Source organism: Helianthus annuus, chromosome 5, assembly GCF_002127325.2.
Source record: "Helianthus annuus cultivar XRQ/B chromosome 5, HanXRQr2.0-SUNRISE, whole genome shotgun sequence".
In the NCBI taxonomy this organism is placed as follows: domain Eukaryota; kingdom Viridiplantae; phylum Streptophyta; class Magnoliopsida; order Asterales; family Asteraceae; genus Helianthus; species Helianthus annuus.
The window spans coordinates 174,905,888-174,917,292 of record NC_035437.2 but is presented as its reverse complement, the minus strand read 5'-3'; the positions used below and the strand labels follow the sequence as shown (position 1 = coordinate 174,917,292).

The following is an 11,405-nucleotide window of genomic DNA, read 5'->3' as shown; positions in this document are numbered from 1 at the left end:
GCGCCATGTGGCGGTCCAGTCAGTAAGGAGGCTTTATGAGGCGTTTTTCTAAAATGGGTGTAGTGAGGATGTGGGCATTATGTTAAAAGGAAGAATGCATGTGATTGAACAAGAAAACAAGAATGCATGTGATTGGCCAAAGAATTGGAAGTTGGACGTTGAATTAAGAACGCTGCAGCCCAAAATCATTAAAACAACGCCCATGGGGGCGAAAGCAAGGGCGTTTGGGGGCGTTTATTTGTAAAAAAAAAGGCCCAAAAATGGCACCACTACGGGTGGTCTAATAGCTGTTGTTAGACATAGTAAATTTAATATAATTTCTCAAGTTATAGTGACAAGTAATTCACCTTTTGGTCATATCTAACAGATGATCAATCATTCACTTGGTCTTTTCCAAATGTTGTATTAAGCATTACTTTTTCTTTAATTTACACCCATAGACACTTCCATTATTAATGCTTTGTTTACCAAATAAAGTCATTATGTTCTTAATAACAATAATTCAGCGAGGGGTCTCTTAATACCTGTTGCACATCTTCTTTCATTGCGTTAATACCACAAGTAAAGGACCCAACTATCCCATCAGACTTTCGTCCCATCAGTTTGATTGGTGTGATAAATAAAGTGATCTCAAAGGTATTGGTTAATCGACTAAAAGGAGTGATCAGGAAATTAATCTCGGATGAGCAGTCACCATTCCTGGTGGGCAGGAGTATCATCAATGGCCCATTAATGTTAAATGAGATCATGGGGTGGCTAAAAAAGTCAAAAAATAGTGCCATGTTTTTCAAAGTTAATTTCCATAAAGCATACAATTCGGTTAACTGGAACTTTCTCGACTCCATTATGACACAAATGAACTTCCCGAGTAGATGGCGGAGATGGGTTATGGCAATTGTTTGCTCGGTGAAGGCTTCGGTCTTGGTAAATGGTTCCCCAACTCGGGAGTTTGTTTGCACGCGAGGTCTTAGACAAGTGAATCCCCTTTCTCCTTTTCTTTTCGTCATCGCAATGGAAGCATTAACGGGAATCATGAAAAAAGACGGTCTCCGATGGACTCTATAAAAGTATTAGATGCACTAGTAACGACCCGAATATATCTCACCTCATTTATGCGGATGACGTTATGTTTCTTGGTGAATGGTCTTACAACAATATCACAAACCTTCGAAGGATTCTTAGATGCTTTTACTTAACATCCGGGCTCAAAGTTAATCTTTTGAAGTGTAATGTCTATGGCATTGGGGTAAGTGAACTAGAAGTCCAACAAATGGCGAATGTCCTTAACTGCAAGAAAGGTTCGTCTCCATTTAAACATCTTAGGCTTCTTGTTGGTGCAAACATGAACCTTACCCGCAACTGGAACCAGTGGTGGACATGTTTAGAAACCGACTTTCGATTTGGAAGGCTAAACATCTATCATACGGTGGTAGAATTACTCTTCTAAAATCGGTACTAAATTCATTACTGACGTATTACTTTTCCTTATTTAAGGCACCGGCTCAATTTATAGAATCTCTTGATAGAATTAGACGGGTTTTCTTTTGGGGTGGAAGTGAAGAAAAGGCGAATATGAATTGGGTTGCATGAGAAAAGACAATAGCTCCTGTTGAATATGGCTGGTTTCGGTTCACTTAAAGATGCTAATCTTGGTATGTTAGCCAAGTGGTGGTGGCGTTTTAAAATTCAGAAAGAAGGTCTATGGCGGACTATTATATGGGCAATTCATCACAATAATAGATCATGGACGGCAATTCCGGCTAAGGTTTCTATAACTGGGCCGTGGAAGCAAATCGTGAGTATCCATGACCTTCAAGTTAGACGCGGGATTGATCTGAAGAAGGCTATCAAGACCGTGATAGCGAATGACTCAGACACATCATTTTGGCTGGATACTTGGCTGTGTGACACTCCTTTACAACTAAGGTTCCTCGACTATTCAACCTTGAGAAGTATAAGCTATGTAACGTCGCTGATCGTATCAATTCAAATGTTCCCGGGCCTCAAACCATTTGGGACTGGGTTAGGCCCATTTCAGACGGGCATGAGAGTAATGAATTCCATGATCTGTCAGCTCTTTTGAACTCCATTTTCGTTTCATCGGGACTTGATAAACATGCATGGGACCTGGATCCTTCAGGTTGGTTCTCTGTTTCGAGTATTAAAAAATTTCTTAACTCAGCTAATAGATTGACGCCAAGTTGGGTTTTTACGTGGAATAATTGGACGCCAAAAAAAGTTGGAATTGTGGCGTGGAGAGCAGAGAAGGATAGGCTTCCAACTAAAGAGGCGTTGGTCAGAAGGCGTATCGATATTACGGATGCTTCATGCGTATTATGTGGAGAATATGTGGAGTGAAGTGACCACCTGTTCGTCGCATGCCACTTCGCACAAATAGTTTGGCAAAATATCACTTCTTGGTGTAAAATTCCACCCATTGTGGCTTTCGATATCAGAGATCTACTGGATCTTCACGGATTCAGTCCGGGTTTGCGGAAAAGAAAGAAGACGCTGCATGCCATTGTCCACATCGTTATTTGGAGCATCCGGAAGATCCGTAATGAGGCAATGTTCAATAACGCTCAGCCAAATGTTGTTAAAGTTTTGGAGGAAGTTAAGTCGCTAGGTTTCCTTTGGGTTAAAAATAGGTCCAAGGAGGCGAATCTCTCATGGGAGGACTGGAGCAGATTCTCGGTGTTTAAATAATTTTGGTTTGGCTTCGGCCTAATTGGTGTAATGCTGATTTTTGTATATTTGGAGTCTAGCATCTTGCTACTTTGAATAAATAAAATTTCTGTCGTCCGTTAAAAGAAAATAATAATTCATTTAGCATATTCTATAAACATCGGAATTAACAAAGCACGAAGAAAACTGCAATTATTTAGCTCATTTAAGATACCATAAGCCTTAATTTCTTTTATTTAATCATCTTTATCAGTTAAGTGGTTACTAAACTTACACTAAATATAACAAACATTGACACTAGTACCATTGAGCACCATTAGAGTATATCTACTAGTGTGGGCGACCACAATCATAGGACGCCTAAAATTCGATGATGGCCACTATCATGCCTATTACACAATCTGGCCGACACTTGCTCTATCGACTTGACAAGCTTACTCTTGTGTTTTAATGGACTCCAACGTGATCTCCACTTCAGGTTTTTCTTCAGTGATTGTACCATTCATTTCTTTGCTCTTTCCCCATAAAACACTATATAATCCTCCAGCTAGCAACACAGCCCCGCAAACACTGCATCAACACAACACGACACGACACAACCAGTTTGTTAGTGATAGATTTTTTTCGTCGACGGTCCATGTTTATATTTGCTCCATCTGATAGGTTAATTTTTTTTTCATTTATATAAGAAGTTTTCTTTAAGTGAACACGTGTAAAAGGGTTATGGTTTTATAAATGTTTAGGGTTTAAAAAAAACATTAGAGTTTTAAAGCAACTATATACCCAAATAGTGCTATAGGACCACTTTTGATAACGGGAACCAATCAGATTGCATAGCATTATGCATATCATACTGTTTCTGATGTTGGTTTGGTAACATCGACTCGATTGAGGTCTTGTAATTGCCTGATAATTATTATTACTTGTTTTATTCATGTGAAAAGATGTTAAGAAAAAGAAGTCTTTTTAGGTTTTCAAGAATACATGAGGATCTCATTCCTAAAAATAATGGTCAGTATCTAGTTTAGAGGTACGAACATGGCCCATATGTTTTCGTAAAATTTCTTATAAATAATGATATAGTCACGTTCCCAAATCCTCATCAATAAAGTGTCGATATAATGGTTGAACAATGTAATTTTTTTCTTCTTTTGTGACCCAATTGAAAAGTTCTTGTTCCATCAGTACATAAATTGCAATTTTCGTACTCGACTGACAAGTTTTATAGAGCAATTTTACTCGTATGTTCTTTCTGTATAAAATGTTTTGTTAGCATCTAGTTTAAAGATTTTTTTACTTGGTACGACAAGCGATCAAATGTTTTCGGTAGCTTTTTTCGATGCCCGTCTATTTTATCTAGCATCTTGCTAGGTTGGTTAATAAATTTTAACTCCTGATGTGCAAAGAAAGGATTTTTTTAGACATAGGTTAACCTATTTTCTAATAACATGTAATATTTAACACTTTTTTTTTTTAAATCAAAATACACAGATTTGTTATATTTATCGTCTACGTTTCAATATAAATTATATTGAAAACCAAGTTGTATCCAAAATAATGTACATTGTGGATTTTTTAAAATAAATCGAGGACAAACCTTCCAACGTAAAGGGGTTCCTTCCACACAAACATCGAGACGATTGCGGTGATGATGAGGGCCAAAGGAGTGAACATGGAAGTGAATACTGGCCCTCTCTTCTCTATCGACCATAGTTGCAACCAATATGTAAATGCTGTCACGATTACTCCCTGAACAAGACATCAATACAATTGTAGTTATAGAAAAAAACATTAGTCCAAAATGTAAGCTTAAAAAGCAAGAAATACTTTAATTTTTAAACGAATAGAGTGGTGGCATTCTGCATGCATGACATAAACTTTTGTGTGTATATATGGCCCCTTTCTTTATCTTTTGTTACACCTCCAAAGGCTAAAGTTATGGACTATGTGTCTGGTCCGGTCTATCATATAACAAGTGGAAAGCCTTTTTATTCGTCATTTCATGTGATGGTGGTTTCATGTATAAGCAATTCACAATTATGGGTACAAAAATCAAAGTGAGAAACCCTGTTCACATAGCATTTATGAGATGTTCCGTACTAATTTGGATGTATGATATTAATAACTTCTAAAAGTATACACGTTGGCAAAAACCTTACAAATGATAGATATAACTAAAAACCAATATTGTGAAAAAAGTGTACAGAAAAGGGATGAGTTTTTTTTATTGTTCTTTTAGATATATAGATCAGGATTATCTCTAATTAGTAAATTTGAACATATGTACTAGCTAGGATAAAATATTCTAAGGCTAAATATAGAGATCTTCTCAAAATTTTGGTTAAGAATGCATAGTAACACCTTTAACACAACTTGCTATTAAAGTAATTGATGTCTAATATACATGCTTCTCATCATTAGTACTTGAGACTATGGATAGTGATCAACTTCATAGTGGAAGCTAATTAGAGCTTAAGAAAATCACCAACAAAAAGCCGATATTATTGTATGGATAAGTTATCCACTTAATTAAGTTCTAGTATATGTTAAAGTTTTTGAATTTTCTAAAGTTAAGCAGACCAAAATTTTATAAAACGATCAACTTTTTGTAAGATTAAGGTAACAAAAAATATACATAACATTACGTACAAACAAAAACTTGTGTACCAATTTCATGCCTTTACATATGTAATAATTGTTCTAGCAACCATTGTTAATATTTGGTTTTGCAAGGATCTATATTATATAAAAGTTCAAGAATTATAATATAATAAAATTAGGTTGAGGCATTTTCTATACATTAATTAAGAAAAAGTTACAAGTATATTGACTTTTTTATGTATTAACCCTAGAAGTTAAAGGAAAAAAACATAGTGATAAAGTGTTAACAACATGATTGGATCATTGAGCATAAACTAATGCCTTTTGTATGCCCTCCAAAAGAAAACTTAAATTGAATCAAAGAGAATATTTCTTACACAATAAGCAACAGATAGGAGATTAAGATCCCATCCAAGCTTCCATGCAGATAGGTTTCTTTCCATGGCTATGGCTGCAACTATTGCTTGTGTTACGCTAAAAAAACATTGAAGAGTAACTAGTGATAGTTTTGCTGGGTATTCCTTCATAATAGGTGCCTGCAAGAACACAAAAAAGCTAGTTAAAGAAACTTGAAAGCCCTTAAACACTTGACTTAATTCATTAAGAAAATCAATTAAAATTTAACCTGTATAATGCCCCAACAAGACCAAAGAATGTTTGCGCAAAGAATCATAAACGGGCCTTTAATAAACTCCCCTTTCGAGCTAAATTGATTCGTCGTTGATCCAACTTCACCGCCGGACGTGTACCAAGTCATTATGTTCAAAGTTGGTCCTTTGACAAAAGCAAACACAAGAGCCCCAGAAACTGAAACTATGGATCCAATCAATTTAGCCCAGCCATGTAGTTCTTTTATGTACATTTTCTCAATCCTGCAATTATTTATTCAGATAGTGGAATCAGATTCATTAACTTCTTAGTCTTTAATTGGGCTTAGTGGGAGCAAGCCTCGCGCGCTATCCCATGGGGGATAGAGGAAAGGTTTTTTCTGATCCCACCCTGCCCTGACCGTATGAATAGCTTTTGCTATGACTGAGATATTACTGACGTTGGTTTGTTTTAATTTAATATATACCTTAGGGCAAAAGCGATCACGAAGGTTATAGCAGGGATCAGGTTAGTCGAGGCAGCAGCGAAAGTTGCCGTTGTATGATTCAGAGCATAATAGTACATATTCGAACAAATCGTTATCCTGAAGAAATTTGCATACAAATTTGAGTGATAACACTACTAGAAAATCTGAAATTTCTTACACCAGTTTTCGTAGGAAATGCGTTACAAAACAGGCTTTCCCACACATTTGTGACAAATACATGATGTAGGAAAATGCCTCGTAGGAAACCTGTTTCCAACGCATTTCCTACGCAATTTCCTACCCATTTCCTACAAAATCGCCGTGTCACAAACTGCTACAGATCTCCTACAACAATTCATAGTTATTTTTAATATATTATTTATGATAAATATTAATTATTATATTTTCGGAATTTTTTTAGCTACACATTTCCGACAAAAAAAAATTAAAAAATTTCATTCAGCATTATTCGTGACAAATTTCTGACAGAAAAATAAAAATAATTGTTACAAATTTCCGACAAAAGCATTATTCGTGACAAATTTCCGACAGAAATATAAAAATAGTTGTTACAAATTTCCGACAAAAGCATTATTCGTGACAAATTTCCGACAGAAAAAATTTTAGAAACTACAGGGACTACTTTTGTAAAAACTGAAACTTCAGGGACCAAAGTGTAAATATTTCAAAAATCTGTCAAAAAGGGGGTTCTTCCTTAAAGAACCGGCCCTTGGCAAGGATCGAACTCCTGACCTATCGTTTAGAACCGCAACGCCTTAACCAGTTTATCCTCCTACTAGGAGTTGTTAGAATATGAAACTTAATTCCTTTTATATACTAACTAGAATATAACTTTTTGTCGGAAATGTGTCACAGGTTGTGACACAATTCTGACGGAACGATTAAATCAACTAAAAAATAAACTGTTTGTCGGAAATGTGTCACAAGTTGTGACACAATTCTGACGGAACGATTAAATCAGCTAAAAAATAAATATTTTGTCACAAATGTGTAGGAAATATAATAATTTTTAATTATTATACTAATTTTACTATTATATATAAATATAGAAGTGTATACCCTTATATTTATTTTTAATAAAATTAAGTATATGACTTAGTTGTCAGAAATGTGTCACAGGTTGTTTAATTAAACTAAAGAATAAATATTTTGTCACAAACTTGTAGGAAATGATTTAATAATCAACCTTTTGTAGATTATTTCTTACAGATCTGTGACACAACTGTCAATTAATTAGGGTTTTTTTTTTTATTTTCTATCATTGTTGCGTCAAAAATTTGACATAGAATTTTGGAAAAAAAATATCGTAGGAAATTTGTCACAAATGTGTTTGAATCTGTGACAAAAATAATTGTGTAGGAAATTTCCGTAGGAAATTATGCACTTTTCTAGTAGTGTAAACTAAAGAATCATATGAAAATTACTAAACAAAATTATCCGTTTGTAAGTACCCTATCAAAGAACTGAAGAATATCTTCCATGTCAAAGTATAGGATAAGTGAGCTACATTCTTCCTGCACAAAGTTGAAAAACCTTAAGTTTTCAATCAGAATTACTTACGGTATTAATAGATGGTTACAATTTAGGACCTTTCAAAGAAGTACGCGAATGGGGCTAGCGAGAGAGTCGCGAAAGCTTGACGATAAACAACAAAAATGAAAGAATTCATTCCTGAAGAAATGGATGCTTTGGATAACAAAGCCATGCCTGCGTATATTGCTTGAACAATAAACATGGCTATGTATGGTTTGTTGTTCTCATAAGCCATTACAAGTTTTGGTGAGTTCATCATGGTTTTGTTTGAATCTTTGTGGGTTCTTTTTTCCACAAGGTATGATGTCTTGTGGACTTGGGTAGGTCTGTTATTTATAGAGAAAGCTAGCACACAAACCAAATCTGCTTTTGTCACTTTTAGATATACCAAGATATTAACTCATACGTGTAGATTGAATGCTTTCCGATATTTTCATGTGTATAGCACTTGGTGGAGATCTTTTTCTTTCTTTATAATGATTTTGAGAAATCAAATATAACACACTTCAAATTCTTGTTCGCCTCTTAATCAAGAGAACAATAAAGATAAATATGACCGGAAGACGTTTAATAGCACTTAAACTGTATAAAAGTGTTGCATAGAAATTGTTTGCATGATATTACTTGAAATCTTTACCCTAAGTTTAAAGAGCAATCTCTGGACCTCAATAAAATTCGTCACACCACCATAACTTTTTATTGTTATCATTCTTTGTATACATACAACCATGAAAACTTTAATATGTGTGACGATATCTTATTATTTATAAATACTTCTATTTTTTTCTTATAGTTTTAAGGGTAAAAATAAATTATTATAATTTTGTATTATATGTGTACACACTCGCATGTCAATGAAAATAGGTGTGATGTTTGATTCAGTGTCAAAAACTTATATTAGTGACAATCGTAAATGGGTCTTTAATTATATTATACTAGCTTGTAGTATCGTGTATTACACGATTTGAATAATGAAAACTATTTGTTTGCTCAACACATTTAGACAAGTAGATATACATGATAATCACCTCACAAACTTGCAATCTTTTGCTCATAGTAATCAATACCCAATCTGCTTTTAAAGTGCTTAATCATCAATTATTTAAGAAGCTTTGTAATTATTTTTAGATCGTGTAGTTAAACACTGAAAACATATTTTTATAACCCATAAGTTTAATTTCCCTTATTTTGTAATACAAAATAACGTATATTGTCTCACGTATAATTTAAAAAGTTGTTAGACTATATTAATAAACTATTAAGTTATATTGATAATGGTAAAAGTTTTTTAATAAAAAGATTAAACTGTTAATTAATGTAATACTAGTTTCAAAAACCCGCACGTTGCAGCGGGTCTATAATCAATGCACAGGACCGTTTGTATACATAATTTAGATAGACCGCGGGATCGTAATCGTATATGTAATTTAGATAGACCAGGGGATTGTAGTTGTATACGTAATTTAGATAGAGCACATGTACCATTCGTGTAATTAGTTATAAAATTAAGTTAAAAACAAATATGAACATCTTTTATATAAAATAAACAGAGAAACAAATATTTACATTTTATGTATAAACTATATATCTCTATATATATACATTCTAGATGATTTTGTTCTAATCAAATTTGATAATTTTTATAAATGCGCACATGGAAACTATTTAATAATATTCACTTTTAATTGGTTTTATTTAAAATGCTTGAGTGAATTAGAATTTGTTTCTTTTAAAATGCTTTTCGTGAAGTAGGTGGAAAATAATTTTATTAATGCCGTTCAAAAAAAATATTATTCTTTATTTCACCAACCCATTTATATCTTGCAAACCAGCGGACTCAATTCAAAACCATCAAATTTTAGTAAAACTTAGAATCATCTTTTTTCAATTCTTACTCACTACCGGCAGCGACGTACAACACCATTAAACCAACATATAGACCACACGTCTTGGTTCACACATATGACATATCCTAACACTAACTCTCTTTCTCTCTCAAGTAGGCACCGCTTTTAACTACTTCAGCTAAACTCGTCGCTGTCGCGGTCACCAGAAAACTCATTGTACGGACATCGGAGATGGCTGTCATCAACAAACCCCACAGTCCGACGCTTCTTCTCTCTATCTCTGACGCCACCAGCCGTCCCACACCTCACTAAAAGTCTCCTCAAACCATCGTCACAACCGGTACCGGCGATCTCATCGTTGACACTCTAACCATTCTCTCTTTCTCTAATGCCCTGATCCTTCTCAACGCCGCCACTGTGCATCCGTCAGTAGTGTTGTAGTACCCTGGTGCAACCAATACATCGACGGCTCGAGCGAGTGTCAGGATCGGTGTCCCTCTTTAGGGTTTGTAGCCGGCGGTGGTAGGTGGACTCCACGATACTGGCTTGCTGAAAAGAAAACAAATTGTGATCTAGAAAACAAATTGTGATCTAGAAAGAGAAAGAGAAGGGGATGAGTAGAGTCTCGGAGAGATAAGGAGGAGAGAGTGATGGTGTTGTAGACCAATCAAAAAGAAGAAGATACATTAATGCATTATGTAGTTGTAAAGTAAGCTTTAATATTGGTAAAAAATTGAACAATAATTTTTCCTCACAAACCAAATTTGATGATTAATATAGGGGAAATTGTTAGATATGAAAAATATTTAAACTCATACCTAGATTTACATTTGATTATTCTTCATAGTAACTCAAAGTTTGTTTCAAGATATCATGATGTCTATCAAAAATAATTAAGAATCCATAGATTCTGCACTTTTTCGGTAATTTAATTCTAAAGTATCATTATTAGTATTAAAAAGTTAATAGAACTAGGATTGAGACCCGCCGCAATTCGGCGGAGATTCTTTAGTTATAACTAAGTCGATCTAGGACCCGCACGTTATGTTAAACATGTCAAACGGGGAAAAATAGACGATGTAAAAACGTTCACCTACAAACGCACGTTGCGTCGTGTTAACTCGCAAAATTTAGAATGAAACGAAAAAACGTTAAACCAAAGACGCACGTTGCAATGTGTTAAGTCACAAAATTTAGAACCAAACATAAAGCGAAAAATTTGCGTAAAATGAAAAACTATAAAGGACCAAAGTTGAAAGTAAAAAAAGTTATGAGGATAGATTGCAAAAGATAAAAAGTTTTGGGTTAAAAGTAAACAAACAAATAGTTTTTGGTTAAAAGTAATTTATGAAATACTTTTGGGTAAAAAGTAAAAAAAAATCAATTTTTTTTAAAACCCCCAAAGCCAACGTTACGACAACCATATGCATAACCATTTTTTCTTTAAAAACCCCCAAAGCACACCCCGTGTTGCGACGGAGCGTAAAACGGTGTCAAATATTACTAATGTCACACAACCGTCATCGACCACCAACACTGACTCGACATAGGATATGCGTGTTGCGACGAACCTGTCAAACATGGAAAAATAGAGGTAAAAACGTTGAACCACACATGCATGTTGTGTCGTATTAACTCGAAAA

The 11,405-nt window shown here is 34.5% G+C and overlaps 1 protein-coding gene across 1 annotated transcript; it reads right to left on the bottom strand.

Moving 5' to 3' along the window:
- Window positions 1-2,803: 2,803 nt before the first annotated feature.
- LOC110942287 (WAT1-related protein At1g43650) lies at window positions 2,804-8,212 on the bottom strand. The gene is made up of 7 exons (XM_022184025.2): window positions 7,972-8,212; window positions 7,834-7,896; window positions 6,362-6,478; window positions 5,912-6,158; window positions 5,664-5,822; window positions 4,283-4,434; window positions 2,804-3,255 (listed from the first exon to the last, which is right to left on the bottom strand). Exons 1-7 carry the CDS (start codon window positions 8,172-8,174, stop codon window positions 3,120-3,122), a joined length of 1,077 nt encoding a protein of 358 aa, XP_022039717.1. The 5' UTR covers window positions 8,175-8,212; the 3' UTR covers window positions 2,804-3,119.
- Window positions 8,213-11,405: the final 3,193 nt, after the last annotated feature.

Bases quoted from the DNA above. Each gene is read 5' to 3' on its own strand.
- LOC110942287 (XM_022184025.2), bottom strand. From the start codon at position 8,174: ATGATGAACTCACCAAAACTTGTAATGGCTTATGAGAACAACAAACCA. The intron at 6,159-6,361 runs GTATATATTAAA...AAATAATTGCAG, and splicing joins GTGATCGCTTTTGCCCTAAG to GATTGAGAAAATGTACATAA. The intron at 5,823-5,911 runs GTTAAATTTTAA...GTGTTCTTGCAG, and splicing joins CTTGTTGGGGCATTATACAG to GCACCTATTATGAAGGAATA.